Genomic DNA, 25,921 nt, shown 5'->3' with positions numbered 1-25,921 from the left:
GCTGGATTAATGACCTCCCTTTGCAAGCCTCTCGCTAGGGCAGAACGCATGTGGGCATTGTGTGGTTCTCAGGGGCTCACAGCTCTCTCTCAGTTCTGGTTAAGAGCCTCCAAATTAAAGTCGTTTGTCTTGTGAATGTGTATTTTGGATGAATAAGTGCCTTTGCTTTTAGCAAAATTATTAGTAGTTTTACTTTAAATTTATGAAAAATTTTCCCTAACTATAAATATACATATTTACATGTTTGATATTTTTTAAATATGCAAGATGTAAGATAGAGTCAGTTATGAAACAACTGTATGTCTACCCTATTTTTAATGATTTTAACCAGCATATGAGTAAAATTTTTTAATGTATCAGTTAACTTTAAATAAATTTCCCACCTATTTAAAAGTCCATGTATTCTTAGCTGGGTTTTATTTTTAAAAGAATAAAATAGACTGCTAATGAGTCCAAAAAAGCAGATGGCATTGAATAAGTTTATGAATATTAATATATACAAAATACCCGTTTTCCTATACATTTGAATAAGTCTGTGAGCTGCATCCTGGCTTCATCTTCCACCCCTCCCACTGCCTTTGACCCAAGTCAAGGGAAGTGCCTGACAGCCAAGAAGTCCACGTGATTTCAGGCGTGGCCATTCACTTGGTTAAGAAAAGCACATGCTTGAATAAATGATGTAGCTCGCAGGAAGACTCCCGTCCCAAACAGGATTGCTTGAATGGCTCCCTGCTCACTTAGGTTGTCTAGGAACAGAAGTTTTTTACAGCTAGGATGGTGTTTTTAGCTCCTGGCAAAATGTTAAAAGATACTTTTTAAGTCTACTTTCAAATTATGCTCTTCTGGTACATCCAAAGTGAGGTGGGTAGCGTGGTTTGAAATCAGATTGGGATCCTTTAGTAAGTAAAGGAAATAGCAGTCACGTGCTGCTTAGCGGCCGGGGTACATTCTGTGACATGCATTGTTAGGTGATTTTGTCTCTGTGCAAACACCACACCTGGGCTGTGTGGTACAGCCTAGAGCCGCAACGCCACAAACTCGCACAGTGTTACCTGAACACGGGGGCAGTTGGTCCATGATACTGAGTGTTTATGTACCTAAACAAACCTTAAACACAGTACAAAAGGTGAAGCGATACTTTCCCAGACATCAGCTAACCAAAATTCCACCGAATGTTGCAGAGCCAATAACCATAATGGCAAGAGATTCTGTCAGGGCAGCAGAGCAAACAGTGCGTTGTACAATGTAAGCATCTTTCTTAAAAACAGATTAGAAGCCCTGGCCGGTTGGCTCAGTGGTAGAGCGTCGGCCTGGCGTGCAGAAGTCCCGGGTTCGATTCCTGACCAGGGCACACAGGAGAAGCGCCCATCTGCTTCTCCACCCCTCCCCCCTCCTTCCTCTCTGTCTCTCTCTTCCCCTCCCGCAGCCAAGGCTCCATTGGAGCAAAGTTGGCTCGGGTGCTGAGGATGGCTCTGTGGCCTCTGCCTCAGGTGCTAGAATGGCTCTGGTTGCAACAGAGCAACACCCCAGATGGGCAGAGCATCGCCCCCTGGTGGGCATGCCAGGTGGATCCCGGTCGGGCGCATGTGGGAGTCTGACTGCCTCCCTGTTTCCAACTTCAGAAAAATACCAAAAAAAAAAACCAGACTAGAAAGAAATATATCAAAATGGTAATGGTGGTTGTGTTCAAGTATGATAATTGGTTATTTTATCTCTTGGTTTCCAGATTTTCTGTTATGTGGTTAGATTAATTTAAATACTAATTTAATAATGAAAAATTAAGTTATAAAAGAGTAATAGTGAACAATGGCAAGAAAGAAACCCATTATGCACTTAAAGTATGGTTAGGCTTTTCTTGGTCCTTCTCATTCTTACCATTGATCCGTCCTCTGAGCTCCGTGACCGGCTCCTCTCCAGAAAGTCATACCCTTGCACACTATCTTTAACTCCAGCAAATAAAATGTAAAACTTAGACCTCTGTTCTGGCTTAAATACAGTATGAATACTGTATAAGAAAGCCAAGATTTTTAAGGGAAGGTCCCTGTCTTTAAGAAATGTACACTAGTTAGAAAGACAAAAGAGAAATATGTAAACAATATAAGTCTAAAGAAACGAACAGCTGCTACCATACAAGAGACACCAGCCTCCATTTCCTTGTTGTATGTGAAATTAATGCCATAAACAAGGTACCATTAAAGTCTTGTGGTGGAGCCTGGCCAGGCGGTGGTGCAGTGGGTAGAGCGTAGGACTAGAACACAGAGGACCTGGCTTCAAAACCCTGAGGTTGCCGGCGTGAGTACGGGCTCATCTCGCCTGAGCGTGGGATCATAGACAAGACCCCGTGGTCTCTGGCTTGAGCCCAAGGTCACTGGCTTGAGCAAAGGGTCACTTGGTCTGCTGGAGCCCTCCAGTCAAGGTACATATGAGAAAGCAATCAATGAACAACTAAGGTGCCACAGCAAAGAATTGATGCTTCTCATCTCTCTCCCTTCCTATCTGTCCCTATCTGTCCCTCTCTCTGACACTCTTTCTCTGTCTCTGTCCAAAAAAAAATACAAAGTCTTGTGGTGGATACAGGTCACTCCAGGCTGATAAAGAGTAGGACTCACAAAAGGGCTGGACTTCAGAGCGACTGAGGTTTGACTAAAACGTGGAGTTATAAAAACGGTATGGTGAGTGAGTCGTGAACGAACCAGTTTGTCTTGAATAGAGTTTCGGTAAAAATGTGGAAACATAAAAAATGGTCTGTGAACACAAATGAATAACAGATGAACAAATGTTAATTTTATTCAGTGAAGAGAGAGGGAAATAGTAGAACAATTTTGAACAGTCTTTGTTAATGTCTTGTTAAATTAACTTCAGAAAGTCAAGTTGAACAGAATCTTCTGGTCTGGTGGGTTTTGCAGAAAGGAAGGCTTCTGGAATGGGAGTTCAGGGGAAGATCATTAGCGTCTCTGAGACACCTGAGATGTTGATATCAAAAGAGAGGCAGATTTAAACAGCTTTAAAACGCTGGATTTGGTCGGGATGGAAACCAGTCAGGAGGCAGGGTGAGAACATGAGCTGACCTTAATAATAAGTGGGGGACAGGCATAGGAAACTTCGTAAAGGGTCAGGAAACTTAGTGCTTGGTTTGACACCAGAGAGTAAACAGAACTTGCCTCTGCATGACTAAAAGAATCATTCTTTTCTCGGCCATTCTTCATAGTGATAGGTCAATCAGGAGAGAAACTGGTTTGAATGTTAAGATATTTTAGTGTCATCGCATTAATAACACCAGTAAGACAAAGCTGGAACATTTATGGCACCTAAGGTCCAGAATAAAGCCAAAGCAAGCTTGAAAATCCACTGAGAGTGAAGAGGTCAGCCCTGGAGCCCTCCAGGAGAGAGGGTGGGTGGGGATGGCGGGGGGGGTGGGGGGGGGGTGCTGAGAGTGAAGAGGTCAGCCCTGGAGCCCTCCAGGAGAGAGGGTGGGTGGGGAGGGAGGGAGGGGGAGGAGTGCTGAGAGTGAAGAGGTCAGCCCTCGAGCCCTCCAGGAGAGAGGGTGGGGGGGGAGGGAGGGAGGAGGAGGAGTGCTGAGAGTGAAGAGGTCAGCCCTCGAGCCCTCCAGGAGAGCGGGTGGGGGGGGGAGGGCGGGGGGGAGGAGTGCTGAGAGTGAAGAGGTCAGCACCTGAGCCCTCCAGGAGAGAGGGTGGGGGGGGAGGGCCGCCGTGGGGGGGGGGGTGCTGAGAGTGAAGAGGTCAGCCCTCGAGCCCTCCAGGAGAGCGGGTGGGTGGGGAGGGTTGCCGTGGGGGAGGGGGAGGAGTGCTGAGAGTGAAGAGGTCAGCCCTCGAGCCCTCCAGGAGAGAGGGTGGGTGGGGATGGCGGGGGGTGTGGGGGGGGGTGCTGAGAGTGAAGAGGTCAGCCCTGGAGCCCTCCAGGAGAGAGGGTGGGTGGGGAGGGAGGGAGGGGGAGGAGTGCTGAGAGTGAAGAGGTCAGCCCTCGAGCCCTCCAGGAGAGAGGGTGGGGGGGGAGGGAGGGAGGGGGAGGAGTGCTGAGAGTGAAGAGGTCAGCCCTCGAGCCCTCCAGGAGAGAGGGTGGGGGGGGAGGGCCGCCGTGGGGGGGGGAGGAGTGCTGAGAGTGAAGAGGTCAGCCCTCGAGCCCTCCAGGAGAGAGGGTGGGAGGGGAGGGCCGGGAGGGGGAGGAGTGCTGAAAGGCGCTCAGAAGCCATTGGCCCGCAAAATGGGATGCGTGAGGGTGACCAAGAGAAGCCTTCATTTGTGCAGGTTAGCAGGTGCTGGGGGCCCAGAAGGGACCCTTTGCAGAGCTCTGTGGCAGTCCCCGAGCCGAGGCCTGGTGGCTGCTGCTGGTTAGCGTTGGGCGGGGTGCTGGCTGCCTCCTGCCGTGAGCCCCTCACCAGCTAAGCAGTCACGGAGGACACAGGTTTCGCATGTTACCCTGCTGTGTGTTCCCCTTTCAGACTCTGTTGAGCCTCTTTCTAGATAGGCTCAGAATACCAAATTCTAGAGTTTCTACAAATTAGGTGGTATCTCTTTAATACATTACATAGGAAAAAATGTCCAGAAAAATAAAGTGTACTTTTTTTTTATCAAAGAAAAAAATTACAGACAACCAGACATAAACATGTTAATTTTGTATCTAATGCCGGATGTACTGGAAATTAATAAAAAGCTACAGAGCTGAAGAGAAAACCAGAACCTTAACAGAATATTAGCATTTTCTTTCTATTAAATCCTGTTGCAGATTTCATAATATATAAGTGTGTCCGTCTGACTCTGATGCAAACTCTTGTATGTCCAATCATCCTAAGGAGACCACCCTATTCTTCAAGCGTGAGGCCAGGGAATCGTCGGCCAGTCTCCTGAGTAACCCTCTAAGAAATAAAGGAGCTAAGGAAAGTAGAAAGTGTTGTCATTCGTGAACATTGTGAGCATGTTGGAGAATGCTGAACCCTTGAAGACAGTGTCCTGGATGGTGCAGACCGAAGCTTGCTCAGCTGGCTTTCATTCTGGTTGTATTCGGGAGCTCCAGGGAGACTCGCTAAGAGGATAGGCAGTTAACCAGGCAGAGGCTGTGATGGCTCGGGCCAGCGCAGTCACTGGGATGGAGAGGAGGAGTTCTCGGGGCATATTGGAGACGGGGCTGCCAGGACCTGCTGGGGAACTGGAGGTTGGAGGGAAGAGAGGAAGGAGAAAGGGTGGCTTCTCGAGTTGGGGCTTGAACAGCTGTGCGGGCGGTGACACCGTCCGCTCAGACAGGAAGGGCGTAGGCAGGGAAGCTTTGCAGTTCTGTTCATGGTTCTGTTCCGGGCGCGTTAGGTTTGAGATGGCCACTAGAGACTAAAACAAAGTACAAGTGGGAAGTACAAGCCCTGGAGAGACACAGAGTGAGATGTCAGTGAAGCCCTGTGTGAGTGTCTTAGAAGGAGGGTAATAAATGAGGGGGCACCTGGCCAGGAGTAGCCCACCTTCCGAACACTGTAAATGGAACTATTCCAGCGCGCTGGCCTCTTTGGTGTTCGTCCAGCAGGCCAGCACCACCCCTGACCTCCTTCCCTCTCATTTTTCTCCGTAGCATTTAACACTGCCTGACATACTGTCCATTTGACTCGTGCTCTCCCTGAACTAGACCCCGTCGCCATGTTTTATTCATTGCTGCATCTCAGGCCTGGAGCGCTGGCAGCCACATTGTAAATACTCCATGAGGCATTTTGAATGAATAACTTAATTAAGTGAAAAACTTTCTATTTGATGTAACTCATCAGTTTTGAAGACTTGAGCCCAGATTTATTATTAGAACACGTCTTAAGTATCTTTAACCGTAAGTCTAAACCAGAATTTCTGAGTATCATTCACATGATAAGGACTGATCTAACATTAATTTTGTTCATTTTGATTTAAGTGATTGAACTAAAAATTGTTCTGAATCTCTAAAACAGATGGGGGCTGATTTAGTAGGAGACCGCCTGGGTCCTTATAAATGGTCATTCTTGTCCTCCTGTTACCTTTTCCGGAATTCTGACAACATGCACTATCTGTAGTATTCATGTTATTTGACAATTAAACAGACCACTGTATTTGCACAGTTTCTCACTACCCTTTTGGATGTTTCTAGTGACAGTTTTGTTCTGTCAGTGCAGCCAGCTTAAACAGTTCCCGTTCACAGCTGCTGGACCCTTGTCTCCCTCAGGCCCACTGAAGAAAGGCAACACTGGTATAAACTGTTGGTGAAACTGACGTGTGTTCTGTGTGCACAGTGCCATATGGCACGTAAGGTGATGAGACAGTCTTCGAGTGTCCTAGTGTGAGCCCAGCCCGTCCATGTCCCCTTCATTCCGGGTCACTGCAGTGGGCGCAGCGCAGTGGTACCAGAGCAAAGCAGTCGGTCCCGGAGGTTCTGCTCACAGAGGCCGGGGTGATTCTGATAAATACTTAGAATGCTTTCTGAATGGAACTGGTAATTCTTATACAGATTATAAAATCGCTGTGTCGGAGTCTTGATTTTATATATCCTCGACATTTAAAGCAGACCAGGCAGTACCTGTTTCTTTTAAGGTGTATGAATATTGGGAAAACTGGGGGCCGAGATCCTGGAGCCTCGAGGTCCAGGATGGTGTAGGATAGAGTCCTGCCTTGCTCGGTGAGACAGTTTGTTGGTTTTGGTTTTGGTTTTGGTTTTGGTTTTGGTTTTGGTAAAGGTATCTCTGACATATGTCCTCAAGACTACAATTATTTTAATTTTTTAATGGTGCATGGTATTATGAAATGCCATGAATATATATGAATATTATATTTAAAGTACTTAAAGTCTGATATCTGGGCTTCCTCCAGGATGGTTTCTGTCCATTGATCGTGTTCCTTTGACTGGGCTACCCTTTCCTGTCTCTTTGTATGCCTTGAGATTTTTGTTGTAAACACTTGAATATTACAATGTGGTTATGCTGGAGATCAGACTCTCACCCTTCCCCCGGGCTCAGGGCTGTGGTAGTCCCTTTGTTGGGGCACTTTGCCAGGCTGTTTTCACAAAGACTTGTCACGTACAGCCTCTGAAGCCTCCTGTTCCTTCAGCTCATGCTCCACGAATGTTTGACAGATTCCCTTGAATAGCAGTGGCTGAGAAAAAGAAAAGCAGAGAAGAAAGGAAAACTCCCTTCTCCTGGTCTCTGCACGCTGGCTCTGTGCAAGAACACGCCTCAGAGCTTAGCTGCCCCCCTGCTGAGGCTTGCGAGCAGCCCAGGGTGAACACTCGGGTCTTCTCAGGTCCTCAAGCATGTGTGTGTCTTGGCTGGGGCACACGTGGCTTTTTAACTTCACCCCCCACCTGTACCCATACACAGGTGCCCTTAAATGTCCTGGTTGCCCCAGGTTCTCCTCCGTCTTTCCTTCCCACGCTTTACAGGCAGCCAGTGGTATGTCTCTTCTTCAGAGAGAGACAGAGGGAGACAGGGACAGACAGGGAGGGTAAGAGATGAGAAGCATCAACTCCTAGTTGCGGTGCCTTAGTTGTTCATTGATTGCTTTCTCATATGTGCCTTGACCAGGGGGCTCCAGCCAAGCCAGTGACCCTTTGCTCAAGCCAGCAACCTTGGGCTCAAGCCAGTGACCATGGGGTCATGTCTGTGATCCCATGCTCTAGCCAGTAACCCCTGCTGAAGCTGGTGAGCCCGCACTCAAACCGGCGACCTCAGGGTTTCGAAGCTGGGTCCTCAGTGCCCCAGGCTGATGCTCTATCCACTTTGCCACCCTCTGGCCAGGCTGTCTTGACCTTTTGCCCCAGGCATCTGTGGGCCTTGCAGTATTTTTGAGCAGTGCCCACTGCCTTTCTGGCCTGAGTCTCAGCCAAAAACAAACAAAAGGACAAGTACCTGGCATCTCTCCTTCGGGAGCCCCCAGACAGGGGAGAGCAAACAGAGACGGTAATTTGCAAATCCGTTCTGCTCTGTTGTCTCTGGCAGGAGCTCCCACTGGGGGGCTGTGGGGAGAGAGGAAGGGAGGGAGAGAGGAAAAGAGAGAGAGAGAGAAAGAGAGAGACACACACACACACACACACACACACACACGATCTGCTGCTGCCTCAGCAAGCCAGTGCTTCCAAGAGGGGTGGGGCCGGTGCAGAGACAGGCTGCATACAGCGCGGGGCCGGTGCAGAGACAGGCTGCATACAGCGCGGGGCCCGCGCAGAGACAGGCTGCATACAGCGTGGGGCCCGTGCAGAGGCAGGCTACATACAGCACGGGGCCCACACGGAGACAGGCTGCATACAGCGTGGGGCCCGTGCAGAGACAGGCTGCATACAGCGCGGGGCCCGTGCAGAGACAGGCTGCAGCGTGGCCCTGCCATTTCAACCTGGCTTTCTGTTTGTCTTTAAACTCAGCGCTTGCTGGGTTGCTGTCAGCCTTTGAGCATTTTCAGAGTTCCTACAAATTGGTTTCTGCTCGATTTTTCTTTCATTGTCTGGAGCTATTTAGTCTACCATTCTGCTGACGTCACTTGTTCTACTTTCTCTCTGTAATTTTGCCTGTGTTAGAAATTGTATATATCATATATAAATGGAATCATGTCCTGTTTCTGACTTGCGGTCAGCATTGTTTCTGAAGTCTATTCATGTGGTAGGATGTATGAGTGCTGTGCTCCTTCTCGATGCTGAGTGACACTTCATTGTCTCGTGTCCCACAGCTTATTTTACCTATGTCACCCATTGACGAGCAGTTGAGGATGTTTCCAGTTTGGAGTCCTGATGAACAATACGGCTGCGAACATAGGCTTAAAAGACTTGGTGCTGACATTCAGAATTTACCCAACTCTCCTCCAAAGTGGATGCACCTGTGGAAGGTGCTGCGGGTCCTGGGTGCCCCGCCGCCTTTGCAGCATTTAGTATGGTCACTCTCTCTTATTACAGCCATTCTGTTGGCTGTGTCTTGGATTCTTATGTTGCCTTCTGTCCTCATTTCCCTGTGACGACAAGCGATGCTGAGCATCTTTTTGTGTTTATTTGACATTTGGACACTTTCTCCAGTGAAATGTCGACTCTAGTTCTTTGTGCATTCTTTCCATTGTCTGTGTGTCTTATTATTAACTCACAGGACTTCTTTGTGTATTTGCTATGCAAATCTAGTATCAAATGTATGATATGCAAATCTTTTCTCCCAGCCTGTGGCTTGTCTTTTCAGTTTCCTTGTAGAATCTTTTGAAGAAGAAACATTTAAAGTTTTTACGAAGTCCAGTTCATCGGATTTTGCTTTTGTGGGTAGTGCTGCTAGCGGCATCTCTGAGGAATCTTTGCATAGCCCACGGGCAAAAGGGTTTTCTCCTTGCTTTCTTCTCTGAGTTTTTTAGTGTTACTGCTTACATTTAGGTCTGTAATTCAAGTTCATTTTAAATAAGTTCTTAAAAAACTGTATTTTTTCTCAACTCAGAATACTGTATTTAGATTGTTTTCTGGTCATACTACTTGTGTGTGGAGACAGTAATGCCATCAGATGGGCCCCATTTAAGAGATGATACTACTGTGGACCCTGAGGACTTGCTAGAGCTCAGCATCAGGAAGGGGCTGCAGCCACGTCTTGGTTGTTGGAGGTGAAGCTACACAGACCCAAGTGTCAGCACTGCGCCCAGCTGACAGTTCTCCACCCACAGAGATGGGTAATTTGCCTAGAAACAAGGCTTCAGGAAATGAATCATGGGAAAAAAGTCTGAAATTACTTGCTCTAGGATTTTTTTAAGGGTTCACTGCCCCTAGATTCAAGCGTTTGTTTAATATAGAACAAAATGTAATTGTCTGTAACTATAACTCATCATGCCAGGAAATAACATCATTTATCAAGGAACTAAGAAAAAATATACTCCTGTGCTAAGGAGAGGGTCTTTGGATGAGACTAACAATCAGTGGATGTCATTGTACTTCGCAGAATGCGTGACCAGATGAGTGGAACACAACAGAAGGCTCTTTCACATACTAACACTGTTATTTCACAAGGCCTACGGTGGGCCAGTCTAGCAGTGTGGTGACTGCTATGTCTTAAGTGTTGTTGTGGGCATCTAAGTTAATAAGACACTGTTTAATCTACAGTGAAGGCATGCAGCTGTGGACATCATAGTTTGTTGACTTTTGAAATCTAAATTTGAGACTTTGTGTTTTGCAAGGCTTAGTATTGCTTAGTAAATATCCAAACAATGATGAATACATTTGTTTTTCTGTTTGAAGAACAAGAAAAAGAGGGCCAATCCTTTAAAACAACAAGGGGGAGGGCTCCTGTCCCCTCTGCAGGGGGGGCTTACAGCAACGTTGCGTGGTCCTGACTGCAGCTGGGCAGCCCGTGCTGTGAATCCCAGCTCCTCCGTTTACTTCATGAGGTTATAAAACTACTTGACCATTTTATATTGTGGTTAATACAATGTTAATACATTTTGCTAGATGAGAAGTTCATTTTGAAATTCTGAATTTTGTCTTCCTAAAAACAATCTAATCGAGCTGTGATATTGTAATGATTTTTACATCACATTCAGCAAACTCCTGTACCAGTGATTTCTCTTGGTAATGATGCACGCTTCTGAAAGTATAAAGTGACATACGTTATATATCACTGTGGAAGTAGAAGGAAAATTGGGTTTCGGTAAGTTTTAATTTCAGTATATGTATTTCCAGCTTTGTATTAATGAACCACAAATGTGTCATTTCATACATGGATACATTACCTGTCGTATGTCTCATGTGTCTTTTGACAGATGTGACGGAAAGCTGTCATTTCTCCCCTTACTCTGCTTCTGTTTTAGCAGGAAATTCAGATTTAGAAATCCTGTAGAGAAATCTTTTAGCTTTAGGTCCCACATGTTAAACTAAAGAAACCCTTGAAATCTGCTGAGAACTTTCTACCACTAGTTAGCCGTGTGACTCGCAGTGTCTCTATCTTGTGCATGCTGTGGCCCGCCATGAGTATAAATTTTCCAGACGGTGGAAGGAGTCATTTTGACTTACTCCGTTTGAGCTGTCATGACATGTTCCTCTCTGTAATTCAGAAATCATTTGATTTATTTTTATTATTGAACTTTGAGTTCCGAGTTCCAGATCAAAATATTTAGCCATTCTACTTACAACTTTTTTTCCCTCCATCTAAGGAGTAACATTCGTCAAACCCTAAATTGCTGCTTTCATTTTTCACGCATAGCCATGTGAGTGTTTCCTGTGGTGGCGCGGCCAGCCCCGGGGGAGGGGGGATCGAGGGCTGGAAAAGGGAGAAGCAGCTCGCTGTCCTCGGCTGCGCGTTTGCCATCCCTCTGCCCACCTGCTCGGCCAGGACGCCTCTGTCCCGAGTGCCCGTGGCAGCGTGCTGCGACAGGGGCATCTTCATGTAACCAGTCCTCACGGAGGCCCAGGGCAGCCTGATCATCCCGCAGATAAACAGGAATTAGTACAAGAGGTGTTGAGTTTCTTCTCTGAAGACCGTGGCTCCTTCAGCAAGTGGTGCGGCACAGTAATGTGCATCTGACCCTAAATGCGGTGGGGTCCTACCACATCTGCGCTAAAGTGAATTCCAGGGGCATCCAAGACTCACTTGTAGAAGCAGTGTCCCATGGTACTGTGAGTTAGAAAGGCCTTTACCAGTTATTAGAAAAGTTTAGAAGATATAAAGGAAAATAATAAATCACAGACAGAAGAATGATTTTCTTAATGTAGAAAGGACTCTTACAAATTGACAAGGAAAAGACCAATGACATCATTATTAAGAAAACTGAAGCTTAAGACAACAGTGAAGTCCCATTCGCCCCTTCTCGGGGGGGATTATGAACATAACGAGAGCTGGGCTCTCCCTCAGGGCCCGACTCACTGGCTCTGGGCGGGTCCGAGCCCTCACACGTCCAACAAGCCCCAGGCGATACTGCGGAGGCTGTGGGACAGGGGACCACACTTGGAGAGTCGCTGCGTCAGGGAAATTGTCATTTACAGAGCTGGGTCTGTAATCTGGGGCCAGAACAATGCCTTGTGACCTGCTGAAGTCCCACAGGTGGATTCTTACAAACGTTTAAGAGAATTAATAATATAGACACAACCCTTTCCTACGGGCATCTTCTTCTTTGTCTCCACTTAATTAAAAACAGAAAAACCGTTATACAGAGATTCATTAACAATCCATTTTTGTAAGAACAATAACTTTATTTTAGTGTCCTCTTGGTTTTAAAATGAACACTTCTGAGAACCTTGGCCTGAACCGCTCGGTCTTTTCCGGCAGACGTCCGTACCTGCCCTGGAAAGAGCTGACCCTGACGGCAGAGAGCGCTGTTCCCCGCACGCTCAGCCCCGTGAGCAGCCTGTCCAGGCCCCAGTTTACACCGAAATGCCATTCCTCCTGCTGCCGTGCTGTTGAGTCTCGCAGAAGGAGTTTGGCCTTCAGGAAAACTTGCTATCACTGTCCTGAGGTCGCGAGGAGAAGGCAGTCCACAGATACTGCGTCCTGGGATTCGTTAAGGGATGTGTGCCTGGTTGACAGACGGGTACCTCCCTCAGTGTGACACTCTTCACGTCTGCTGACAGTGATGTGATTTCTCAGAGAGTCGGCTTGAACAAATTCCAGTTCTTAGCCTTGTACCTGTGACTCATGTCAAAGTTATTTTTCTGAAACTACTTTCTTCCTTAGGAATACCTTATGAAAAAGTAAAATATTCCTGTAATCAGAGGTTTAAAAAGAGAGAAAATAAATAAAAATATGCATATTATAAAAAACAAAGGCAGGCTGTGGAAATACTCCAGATTAAAGGAGAATAAAATAATAACCAAATGCCATTCCTACCCCTGGACCACACCCTGTGTTTGAGAAGTTAAAATGCTGTAGAGGACATGATTAGGTCAGTGGACAAGATTGAAACATCCAGGGTGGGCAAAAGTAGCTTTACAAATGAACAATACAGCAATTAATAAATAATAACAAGAATAAACTGTGTTTCGGCCCTGGCCGGTTGGCTCAGTGGTAGAGCGTCGGCCTGGCGTGCAGAAGTCCCGGGTTCGATTCCCGGCCAGGACACACAGGAGAAGCGCCCATCTGCTTCTCCACCCCTCCCCCTCTCCTTCCTCTCTGTCTCTCTCTCCCCCTCCCACAGCCAAGGCTCCACTGGAGCAAAGATGGCCCAGGCGCTGGGGATGGCTCCTTGGCCTCTGCCCCAGGCGCTAGAGTGGCTCTGGTTGCAACAGAGCAACGCCCCCAGAGGGGCAGAGCATCACCCCCTGGTGGGCAGAGCGTCGCCCCCTTGTGGGTGTGCCAGGGTGGATCCCAGTTGGGTGCATGCGGGAGTCTGTCTGACTGTCTCTCCCCGTTTCCTGCTTCAGAAAATTACAGAAAAAAAAAAAAAGAATAAACTGTGTTTCATGTACTGACAATGGTAAACCTACTTTTGCCCCACCCTGTACATGGTATAGGAAGGAAAGGTACTCTATCTGTATGAGTTGGTAACTGCTGTGGTTATGTAAGAGAATGTTACTAGAAGTACACGCTCAAGTACTTCGGGGTAAAGGGCCATAATTATAGGATTATGTATGTGGTTCAGAAAAAGATTGATTTCGAGGAGCACACAAATGGTAAAACAGATGGAATGAGATGTTAACAATGGGCAGATCTGGTGAAGGGATGAACAGGCATTCCTTGTACTGTTTTTACTATTGCAATTTTAAGCTTGATTCCTTTTTTTAGTTGAATTTATATAATTATACAGGTTTCAAGTGCCCAATTCTACAACACAGTTCTGTACTTCATATATTCTTTCCAAATAAGTTTTTTGTTTTGAAGAAAACACATACAGAAAGGTGAAACATATAAGCTTTAAAAGTTTGTTGTGTTGCCTGACCAGACAGTGGTGCAGTGGATAGAATGTCGGACTGGGATGCAGAGGACCCAGGTTCGAGACCCCGAGGTTGCCGGCTTGAGCATGGGCTCATCTGGTTTGAGCAAAGCTCACCAGCTTGGACCCAAGGTCGCTGGCTCGAGCAAGGGGTTACTCAGTCTGCTGAAGGCCCGCGGTCAAGGCACATATGAGAAAGCAATCAATGAACAACTAAGGTGTCGCAACGAAAAACTAATGATTGATGCTTCTCATCTCTCTCCATTCCTGTCTGTCTGTCCCTATCTATCCCTCTCTCTGACTCTCTCTCTGTCTCTGTAAAAAAAATAAATAAATAAAATAAAATTACTTTAAAAGTGTGTTGTGTTGAAGAGTGAGAAATTTCCTTTGAGTATGAAGCTGGGTTCTCAGAAGGCTGTCTATCACGCTCCTCAGTGTAAAGACAAGCCCAGAAACGTGGGCTAGGGAGCACGCTCTCTGGGTCCAGACTTCTGCGACCTTATCCAGAAAGACCGCTGATCAGGGTGTGCTACAAGGCATGCGTTCATTACCAGTTTATTAGATTGCATGTCAGCTGAGTCATGGCCAGAGTTCTGGTGGGAAGGAGGGCACTCACTGCTTGGAAGACAGAGAAACCAGGGACTACAGGAAAATGTAATCCTAGTCTGGTTCCGCCTACTCGCCTGGGGGTAAAAGTGAAGGGCAGGACTTAGCCGAGTTCCTCCAAATAACCTGTCATAAGATGGTCTAGTTTCTAACGGCACCCACCGATGCTGTTCCCGGAGCCGGTTATAAATGGCACTTGCACTTCATTCCCTCTTGGCCAGCTCCGTGTTTGTATCTCTTCGCCGTGGTGTGTGTCTGTGCCCTTGGGGAGCCTGCGGCGTCCCAGTGCCCCGCCTGCTGTCCTGTCCCCTCGGCTTCCTCCTCCGTCGTCCAGATGAGTGCGGTCCAGGCGCTGGCTGCTTGCGGGCTTCCCACCACCGGCTCAGCCACACGGTGCCCTCCTCTCGGACGGGTCTGTTCCCTCAAACGATGCTCATCACGGGACCATCAGTAATTAAACCATGAAATCGAATGAAAATATTTAGTTTTTCATTGAAGTAAAGGGCACCTTGCTGAGGTCAGCTTCCACTGGCCAGGTTCTCATCCCCCTCGGCCTAGAATTCTTCTTTTCCTCTTGAATACATTATGAGAGACCAGACAGCCTTATTCTAGCTCTGTCTCTTCACGGAATGGAAACCCGCACATTTCTCCACTGTTAACCCTTACACATCCTTCCGAGGGAAGGCACCGTCTTGGCAGACATTAAATTAAACATTAAACTATAGCAAATCAGGGATTAAAAGCAACACAAATTCAGGCCCCAAATTTAAAACCTAGGTGACTACTCCATGGTCAATGTCCCCGTAGGAATTTAAGTCAAGGGTATTAAAACCTGTCCCCACTGTCCCCTATCAGGCACAGGGACAGTAGGTGGCAGGGAGCCCTGGAAGGGCTGGTCCCAGGTCCCTCCGTGACCTCATCTCTAGAGGTCTTTGCAGGCACCATGCAGCTTTGGGAAACCCTGGCAGCGGGAAATACATCTGTAGCCACTTCGCCTGCTTTTTGATCGATAAAGTGATCGCTTTTCAGAAGCCAGGGGCTGCGAGCTTTCTGACAACTGAGGTTCACGCCGTACAAGACACTCGGAGAGATGGGTGGAGATGACTTGCGTGTAAACACACACTGGAAATGTGCCGTGTAATCAGGGTCACTGGTGACATGCTTATTTTTCTCCAGTGGCAGCAGTGGTAATTATGTAAATAGCTCAAAAGCCACGTTTATAAAAATTGATGATTTTAACATTAAAGCCTGAAATGAGGTCTTTTCTTCAACATTGGATATTCAGCCACAGAAGAGTGAGCAATTCAAAACAAGAAGTGGCCCTGGCCGGTAGCTCAGTTGGTTAAGAGAGTTGTCCCAATACACCAAGGTTGCTGGTTTGCTCCCCGGTCAGGGCACACACAACAGTCAACCAATAAATGCATGACAAATCAGTGTTTCTCTCTCTCTTTCTCTTTCTCTCTCCCTCTCCCCCCATACCCCCTTTAAAGTCAATAAAAATAAGTAAAACAAGAAACACTTGAGGTAATAGGAAGCAAGAGTAATTTTTTTAATTGACTCACGTTTATTACACAGCAATGCATCGAATTTTTCGGTTTGTCCAGATTGCTGTAGACTCTGACCGAATGGGAAATTGAATCTGCCGTGCGAGAACACTTGAGTCTGCAGCTGCTAATAAACTCCTGCGTTTCTCTCCGCAGATGGAGACGGACACACGGACCACCTGCTGCCCGTCTGTGAAGATCACAAGTGCCAGAAAAGTGCCATCTACTTGGCGAAGTCCGGGACGACGCAGGTACGTGGCTGTGTTTCCAGTGTGCAGAGAATGACGTTCTTGAAGGAAAATCTTTAGCGGAGCCAGGAAAGATCATCAGAAGAATCAGGACAGAATGAAACCAAAAATAAACTATTGACTTCCTCACTGTAATGAAATGCATTTCAATCTGTTTATTTCTTTAATTGGTTTATTGAGGGAGAAAGTGCTTTTATAATTATTTCTGGTGAAAAAATCCCACTCTTAAATGATCTGTTAGCATTTTATACGCTGGGGAAAAGGTGAGACCCCGTAACTCTAAGTGTTCTGTAGAACACCACATCTGTTCTCCAGGTTAATCTTGATTTTATTTGTGCTATCAGGACCGATTTTGGTCTCTCCTGCTGCCTCTTCCTTGCAGCTCGTAGGTAAACAGTTGAGGGTCTGAGAGTCGCAGCCGGGATCAGCGAGGAGGTGAGAGGTTGTGACTCTGAGGTGATAGCACCTGACAGGAACCCCGACACAGTGGTGGCATGGAGCGGGTTTCTGTTCCAGTGGGGTAACAGAGGACAGACGAACACACTGACTTTTGTAGCCCTTGTGAGTAGAAACATCACAGTCAACACTAAGACGCTGAAGGAAACAAGTCTCCAGACAGCAGTGTGGTGACTGTCAGAGAGGGAGGGGTTGGGGAGGCGGAAAAGGGGAAGCGGGGTCAGCGGGGATGGGGGGACCTGACTCCGGTGGTGAGCACACCGATACACAATAGGCAGATGACTTGTTACAGAATTGTACACCTGAAACCTACATAATTTTATTAACCAACGTCACCCCAATAAATTCAACAGAAATTAAAAGAAGAGAACAAGTCTTCATACAGGCAGCATTCTAAAAACGTTTCCCTATTACACTCATAACTTTTGTTACAAGTTTTTTTTAACTTTGAATCACTGAAAACATTAGGTCAGATCACACCTCATCATTGGTTCATAGGTATAAGTAAACCTAGTAATTATATCCTGTCTTCAAGTAACAGACTACTGTAAAAATATTTTCAAATTATACAGGTGTCTCTCTTTCTGGAAGAATAAATGTCATAGTTCTCTGGTGACTGTTGGGAATGTCACATTAATGAAAAAACTTTTTACCTTTTAGACTAAGGCATTTACCTTAACAGGAATACTTTATCCTCATTAATAAACTGTCAGCCTCTTCAGAAAGTTGTGATAACTTGGCATTTTGTGAAATTTCCCATCTTCCAAGACAAAAGCAACTATTTTTTTCAGTCAAGTGATACATTAAAGCATTTTGATGATACTTTCCTGCTTTATGAAAGATTGAATAAAGATACATACAAGGCTTTTCAAGTATTTTTTTATTGATCTTAGAAAGAGAGGGAGAGAGAGGAACATTGATATGTTGTTCCACTTGCTTATGCATTCACTGGTTGATTCTTACATATGCCCTGACCAGGGATCAAATCTGCAACCTTGGTGTATCCAGATGACACTGTAACCAACTGAGCTACCTGGCCAGCACTAGACAAGTTTTTTAAAACAACTTGTTTCCTATAAATTTGTCTTTATCATTAAGGGTTTTTTTTTTCTTATGGCAAATTCTGCTTTCTTTGGATAACCCAGAAAATGTTCAGGATACCCTGTGCACTAAATCTTTTTCAAGAAGCCGTTTCTAATGTAGTTCACCCGCCTGAGGGAGAAAACCATCAGTAGGTGTGACTGGCCTTTTGCTGTTTCAAGCCGGCTGCGCCTGCTGCTGCCTGGTCCCCAGGTCACCTGCCAGTGTCCCTCCTCCCCGCTCCCTGCAGACACTTCTGTGCTTGTGGCATCCTTTCTGCTCTTTAGATTGCTTGTGTGAGTTGGGTTATTAAAGGAGAAGATTTGGGCATTCAGAAGAGAAAAGCTTGTTTTGAAATCAACCTGTTCTCTCTATTCATTATAATTTATATAAAAATAAAGAAGTTACTGAAATTACAGCTTCTGGCTCTTTTGGTGACAAAGCTCCTTCTCCTGGGCAGGTCGCACTTGTCAGGGCTGGTACCGTTTGGCTCTGAGGGTGATGGCTAACGTCACCATCGTGTGAGGGGCACAGCAGGACCACGAGGTTGCCCAGATAGAACTTTGTGGCGTTCTAACTTCCTTCCTAAACTGGTCCTCCTGAAAGGGCATCAGTATTAGATATTGTCATTTGCTATAATTTTATAAATATTTGAGGTTTATTTCCTGTCAACACAGATTTTAAAATGGGCGGTTCAGCTGTGTAGTCATGAATGTTATTTTAACCCCAGGATTCTGTGAGTCTGGGAGAAACCTCCCAAGGCCCTGTGTGCCAGTTCAGTGACAGATGCCTAGTGATCAGTTTCCGAGAACCTTTCTCCAGGGTATAGTCACCTGTTCATCACAGTAGATCATAACCGCCTACCGTATGGTGCAAAGAACTTATTAAATAAATGGTGTTTATCATGAGGACTTGTAAGGGATCATCTGTTTCACCAATGGAATTTTTTTCTAAAATAACTGTGTAAAATCTCACCTTTTTCTCTTATTCATAGTGGGTCCCAGTCTTACAGGATTTCAGCAACAAGGGCACACTCTGGGGCTTCGTGCCACCTGTGCAGGAGCAGCCGCCAGTGGAAATACCCACTCCCATCACCCTTCACATCGGAGACTACAACATGGATGGCTACCCAGATGCTCTCGCCATACTGAAGAACACATCTGGCAGGTACAGGAGTTTAGTCAAGTGAGACGTGTCTGTAGAATACCGTCACCACGACACTTTGTAACTGAAAAGCACCTAAACGTGGTGCAGTCTCTTAAAGGAGAAAAAGACGAGCCCAGGTCCCCTTCCTAGTGTGGCCCCTTGAACGTCTCCCAGCTGCTTAGAATGCCTGTTCTTTTTCACCGATTTATTTTCTATAGAGCAAAAGTTGACATCTAATACAAAGTCAGAAACTTATTTTTAAGTCAGCAAAACTTGATCTTTAAGATGTCGGAATTTTTGATACGTGAATGACCCGTTACATTGTGAGACGGGAGACCAGGGTGGTTCAGAGCTAAGCCTATGCTTTCGTCCCAGCCCCATGACTTCCCCGTGTGACCTTGTGCAGATTGCCTAGACGCCTCATCTCGAAAACGAGAGGCACTTGGTCCCTCCGTTGTGGAGCTGTAGTGAAGATTAAAGGGGGTGAAGGTAAACGAAGCACTTCCCATTGCTGAAGGAAGCAGGAAAAAACAAACTAAGCCCCAAAGCGAGTCAGAGAAAGGAAATGATAGAGGTTAGAGCAGAAATAAATGAAATAGCCCTGGCCGGTTGGCTCAGCGGTAGAGCGTCGGCCTAGCGTGCGGAGGACCCGGGTTCGATTCCCGGCCAGGGCACACAGGAGAAGCGCCCATTTGCTTCTCCACCCCTCCGCCGCACTTTCCTCTCTGTCTCTCTCTTCCCCTCCCGCAGCCAAGGCTCCATTGGAGCAAAGATGGCCCGGGCGCTGGGGATGGCTCTGTGGCCTCTGCCCCAGGCGCTAGAGTGGCTCTGGTCGCAATATGGCGACGCCCAGGATGGGCAGAGCATCGCCCCCTGGTGGGCAGAGCATCGCCCCCTGGTGGGCGTGCCGGGTGGATCCCGGTCGGGCGCATGCGGGAGTCTGTCTAACTGTCTCTCCCCGTTTCCAGCTTCAGAAAAATGGAAAAAAAAAAAAAAAAAAAAAAAAAAAAGAAAAGAAAAGAAATAAATGAAATAGAGACCAAGAGCTGGTTCTTTGAAAAGATAAGGCAGTAGATAGATCGCCAGCCAGACTCATCAAGAGAGAAAGAGCAGACCCAAATAAATCGCATGAGAAAGGAAGGAGAGGTGACAGCACAGACACGTGAGGGGTCAGAGGACAGTGCCACCAGCAGTTACACACCAACAAACTGCACAACCTAGAAATGTAGGTAAATTCCTAAAAACATACACTCTTCCAAGACTGGATCAGAAAGAAACAAAATCTGGACAGACCTGTTCCCCAAAGCCAAAGTCCAGAGCCAGACAGCTTCCCAGGTGAATTCTACCAAACATTCAAAGAACTAATACCTGTTCTTCTCAAACTCGCTTAAAAATTGAAGAGGAGGAGAAGCTTTCAAACTCATTCTACAAGGCCAACATTGCCCTACTACCAAAACCAGAGAAAACATTACCAAAAAAAGAAAATTATAAGCCAGTATCTTCTGTGAACATCAATGCAAAAATCTTCAACAAAATATTAGTGTTATATTGCTAAAATAAGTTTAGCAATACATGAAAAAATCATATACCATAATCAAGTGGAATTTATTCTAGGGATACAAGGATGGTTTAATATCCACAAATTAAACAGCATGATATATATCACATAAACGGGGTGAAGGATAAAAATCATATGATCATCTCAATAGTTGCAGAAAAAACATATGCAAAATATTCAGCATCCCTTTATCATAAAACCTCTCAAGGAAGTGGGTGTAGATGGACCAAACCCACAGCTAACATCATATTCAATGATGAAATGCTGGAAGCGTTCTCTCTAAGCTCAGGAAGAAGATAGGGATGCCCATTCTTTCCACTTTTATTCATTATAGTATTGGAAGTCCTAGCCACAAAACCACAAGAAAAATCCAAATTGGATAGGAGTAAGTAAAACTGTCACTATTTGTAGATGATATGATACTATCTATAGAAAACTCTATATAGATTCCACCAAAAAACTATTATTAGAGGTAATAAATAAATTCAGTGAAGTTGTAGGCTATAAAATTAATATGCAAAAATCTGTTGTGTTTCTATACAGTAATAATGAACTACCAGAAACAGAAATTAAGAAAATACCCCCATTTACAATTGCCTCAATAAGAATAAAATATCTAAGAATAAATTTAACCAAGGAGGTAAAATTCCTGTACATTGAAAACTATAAGACATTGGTGGAAGAAATTGAAGACACAAATAAATATGGAAGGGTATACCATTGTCATGGATAGGAAGAGCTAATATTGTAAAAATGTCCCAATGTGATTTACAAATTCAGTGAAAACTGTATCAAAATACCAATGGTATTTTTCACAGAACTATAACAAATAATCTTAAAATTTATATGGAACCAAAAAAGAGTAGGAATATCAGGAAACAAGGAAAGAAAGACATTTGAATAAATAATTGGTATAAAGTTAAAACAATTCTCTCCCCCCCCCCTCAAAATCTGTTACAAAAAAAAAAATTCACTGACTTGTAGTGGCACAGTGGGTAAAGCATTCGACCTGGAATGCTGAGGTCACTGGTTCGAAGCCCTAGGCTTGCCCAGTCAAGGTACATATGGGAGGCAGCTACTGTGAGTTGATACTTCCCACTCCTCCACATACCCCACTCTCTAAAAACCAATAAAAAAATATTTTTAAGGCCCTGGCCTGTGGCTCAGTGGATAGAGTGTCAGGCAGTCTGTGGACATCCCAGGTTCAGTTCCTGGTCAGAGCACACAGAAGAAGTGACCATCTGCTTCTCCTCGCCCCCCTCTTTCTGCCATTCTGTCTCTCTTCCCCTCCTGCAGCCAGTGGCTTGATTGTTTTGAGCATGGCCCCAGGCACTGAAGATAGCTCTTGGTCCAAGCACATCAGCCTCGGGTGCTAAAAATAGCTCAGTACTCAAGCATTGGTCCCAGATGGGGTTGCGGGGTGGATCCTGGTTAGGGTGCATGTGGGAGTCTACCTCGCTGTCTCCCCTCCTCTCACCTGAAAAAATAATAAAATAAAACATGGAAATAAAAATACATGGATTATATTTCTAATAAATATAATTAGCAAGCTAATTATAACATAATTTTGTCCCTTGCAATTTTATGTGCCTAAATTGAACATAGAAAGTTTTGTGTAGCACTCTGTGTAAGTCACTGTTGTATTAATAACTACACACTAACGATGGTCTGCACCCAGCATATGCTTTGTGTGTGGTAGACGTTTACAGACAGTAAGCGTAATTATATCTATGTCAACATTAGAAATGAGCATACATCTTACATTGGGTCACTTGGGGTCGTTCAGGGCCAAGAAAGACCTGACAAGGAAACTGTTTTTTGATTTTATAGAAGCACTAATTAATTGTGTTACAGCTGCTTTTCTTTTTTTCAGGATTTTAGTTAATTATCTAAACGTTTTGTCCTGTTCTTTAATAAAGGGTTTAGTAGGTGATTATGTATACATTCTTGGTTTAGTCTTATTCTAATGCATTTTCATTGATGGGATAATGCCCTTTTAAAAAAATACATAATTATTTTAACTCAGCATGTTGTCAGACTTTTCCCAAGAAGATAAAATTGAAGCTTAAATGGGGTTAGTTCCTTTGCCTCACAGGTATTCAGGTACATAGAATTTCCTACCTTTCATAAAATAATGAATATTTTCTAGAAATTGGTTTTAGAATATGGTGTAAACACAAAATATGGCTGGCGACAGAGGAAATTGTATTCCTTGATTGAATTTCATTGAAACCTTCATCTGTAAATGAATATGACTGACACATTTATCTAAAAATAATCTATGCAGATGAACCAGCTGGCCAGAGGAGACACTTCTTCAATAATGTTCAAACCCCTCAGGAATTCTTCTGCAAGAATCGCCTGTGTGGGGAGTGGCTGCATAATTCAAAAGACAAAACAAAACAAAAACACGTGGGAAGAGTTATATTTAGCTAACATTCACATACTCAAAAAACTTGCATCTCTGACATTGAGTAACACAAGTTTCTCTCCATCCCTGTAAGATAATGTATTTTTCATAATTATGGGCTGTTGTTTTGGGAATTATTTTAAAATCCCACCGGTTTCCTGAGGACAGTCCACAAGGCAGAACCCTCCGCTGTCGACGTCTGGCCCCGTGTTCCTCCCCTCGGCTGGGTCATTCAGCCGTCCGGGTTTATGAGGCTGAGGCCAGCGGTCCTTCCTGCCAGGTGAACGGCTCCCAGATCTGTACCTCTGACCTTGTTTCGTCTGCCCCTAGGATGTCCAACCATCTCCCAGACTTGCCTTGTCTCAACCAAATGAATTATAACTCCCCTTCCCCTCACATCCGACTCTTCCTCCTGAGATGGTGTCCCCGCCCCGATCACATTAGCCGCGACCCGCTGGGTCAGCTCCGACTCCTCCACCAGGTGGGACAATCCTCCTGCACGGGTGTCTGGGCCTCTTTTCTGTTCCCTTCTCGCTGCCGCCTCGCTCATCCGGGTCCCGTCTCCGTACCCCGAATGACTCTCCCGTTTCCTCGTGGGTTTCCCCGCCCCTCCTTGATGCCCTCCCGTGTCACCCCTCCTCTCTCCTGTGGGCTGGGGTCTTCCTGCAGCCTCCACCTGCTGCCTCCTTCCCCGGTGTCTCCATAAACTCTGTGTGCAGGTCTTCCCAACCCTGAAGGGATGTTTGGTGACTGGGCAGCTGTCTTTTCCTGTGCCACCTGTTCTGAGGACCCCTGTTCCTCTGGCCCGTTTCAGTGTTGGTGTTCCTGAGAGTTCGTTCCATTCTCAACCCACTTCTCACTCTGAATGTGCGGCCTCCACTTGGGCTGTGTGACTCGCCACTCCGGAGCATCAGGCTTCTAAATCCCTGTACCCGGGCCTCCCATGCCTCTAACTGCCTGCCAGACCTTCCCCGGGCATGCTGCCTGCGGTGCCTCAACCCGAGAGAAGAGAGAGACGAGAGGCCTCTCCCCTGAACCTGTCCCCAGGGCATCTCAGGTGGCTGCGTTCACCCTGTCGCTCAGACAGAACAGACCTGCGGACGTCGTCCCTCCCTCCCCACCTGTGAGCCCTTTCCCTCCCTCCCGGCTCCCGGTCTCCTCACTGCACCCACAGACTTCCCAAGTAAACAAGAAATAGTCGCTTCCTGACCAGACACTGTTCCTTCTGCATGTGGACTTTATATGTGTTGGTATGTCCATGAGTTTCTCTCTTTTGGTGTCTGAATATCCTATTGAGACCATTAACCACCTAGCATAAAATGACCATTATATTTTGCTCTACGTGATAAAAACACAAACATGAAAATATCTAGGAGGAAAAGGTTGTAGTGGCCACCAACCTTTCTAATATTATAAGGAATACTTTTAAATAAAGGTGAATTGAAACATGACAAAATCTTTGACAGGAACTTTTTTTTAAAGTGAAAGGAGGGGAGATAGACAGAGTCTCACATGCCCCCGCACCGGGATCCACCCGGCAACCCCTGTCTGGGGCGATGCTCGTATCAACTGAGCTAAATATTTTTAGCGCTTGAGGCCAATGCTCGGACCAGCCGAGCTATCCTCAGTCCCCAGGGCTGACACTCAAACCAGTTGAGCCACTGGCTGCAGGAGGAGAAGAGGGAGAGGAAGGGGAGAGGGAGAGGAGCAGATGGTCACTTTTCGTGTGTGTCCCGACCAGGAATCAAACCCAAGACAACCATACTCCGGGCTGACGCTCCATCTACTGAGCCAGTTAGCCAGTGCCAACAGGAACTTGTGACATTCAGTCTGTTGAGGGTTGCCTTTCAGTTGGCCTTGATCTAAAAAAGATGCTTCCTCCTTTCATTCAAGACACATCTACTGCCTGTGCGTCCACTGACCCTCATATCGTACATGACATGGATATGTCAGGGGAATAAACGTGTTGCTTGTGCCCGGAGCTCAGGTGGACCTTATTCAGAATGCAGTGATCTGTGTTACAGAAACATTTCCATAATTCTTACTACTGCACTTCAAAGTGTAAGTTTTATTTTGCTCTATTAGCTTAGCTGAGGATTCTTGCATTTACCAATAGCTAGCAGCACAGGTTTCAGAGCAGCAATTCAAAAAAAATTGTATTTTTAGAGAATTTCTAATGGACTGACTTCTTAATTGGTTTCTCCTCTGTATGTAGAAGAGCCGCCTATCTTAAGGTCTCTGCAGGCAGGCAGACATATCCCCAGACCGAAGCTCCCCTCCCTCCGTGGGAGCCTGGCTGGTAATGAAGTTGGGGAATTAGAAGGAAGAGAGTTAAGGACACCCGGACGAGCAGGACTGCCTGGAGATGGGAATGACGAAGGGGGGTACACAGGCTCTAAGAGCAGCCAGGGAGAAAATCAGACTCCAGGTTAAATGATCCATCAGCTACCTTTCTTAATGAGAAATAAGTCAGACGCCTGCAGCATATTAACAGCCTAGAAGAACCCAAACTTTGTCAAGGGGTTTGTAAGAGAAACAACACCGATCTCATGTAGCCTTTGAAGAGAAACTCACACCAGCCTCAGCAGGCAATGTGGTAGTTATGTAAGTATTAGCCTATTCAGAAAAGAAGCATCTGATGTGGTTTATTTCTCCCATGGGTTAAAATTAGCAGCTATTTCTGTGTACTAGCAGCTTTACTGAGATACGATTCACACCGTACAATTTACTCCACTACTACGTACAATTCCATGGCTTTTCGTGCATTCACAGAGTTCTGCACCCATCACAATTAATTTTAGAACTTTTCATATCCCAGAAAAGAGGCCCACTCCCTCCATCTCTCTCCAATCCCACCAGCCCTCGGAAGCCTCGTGGTTTCTCTCCCTTCCTGTCGTTCTGCCCATCTGGACATTTTCTGCAAACGCAGACCAGTGGTCCGCGGCACTGTGACAGGCTGGACTTAGCGTCGTGTGTCCAAGGCCCACCCGTGTGGCCGTGTGTGTCACACCTGACTTCTGCCTGTTGCTGAGTACCCCCTCCTGTGA

General features: G+C 46.0%; 1 protein-coding gene across 1 annotated transcript in view; it reads left to right on the top strand.

Moving 5' to 3' along the window:
• Positions 1-25,921, top strand: part of ITFG1 (integrin alpha FG-GAP repeat containing 1) — a 123,015-nt gene that overhangs the window by 50,606 nt on the left and 46,488 nt on the right. Inside the window, exons 9-10 of the mRNA XM_066349914.1 lie at positions 16,133-16,227; positions 18,755-18,927. Coding sequence (XP_066206011.1) covers positions 16,133-16,227; positions 18,755-18,927 — 268 coding nt within the window. The remainder of the gene's footprint in view (positions 1-16,132; positions 16,228-18,754; positions 18,928-25,921) is intronic.

Source organism: Saccopteryx leptura, chromosome 9 (assembly GCF_036850995.1).
Source record: "Saccopteryx leptura isolate mSacLep1 chromosome 9, mSacLep1_pri_phased_curated, whole genome shotgun sequence".
Classification (NCBI taxonomy): domain Eukaryota; kingdom Metazoa; phylum Chordata; class Mammalia; order Chiroptera; family Emballonuridae; genus Saccopteryx; species Saccopteryx leptura.
This window is presented reverse-complemented; position numbering and strand designations above follow the sequence as displayed.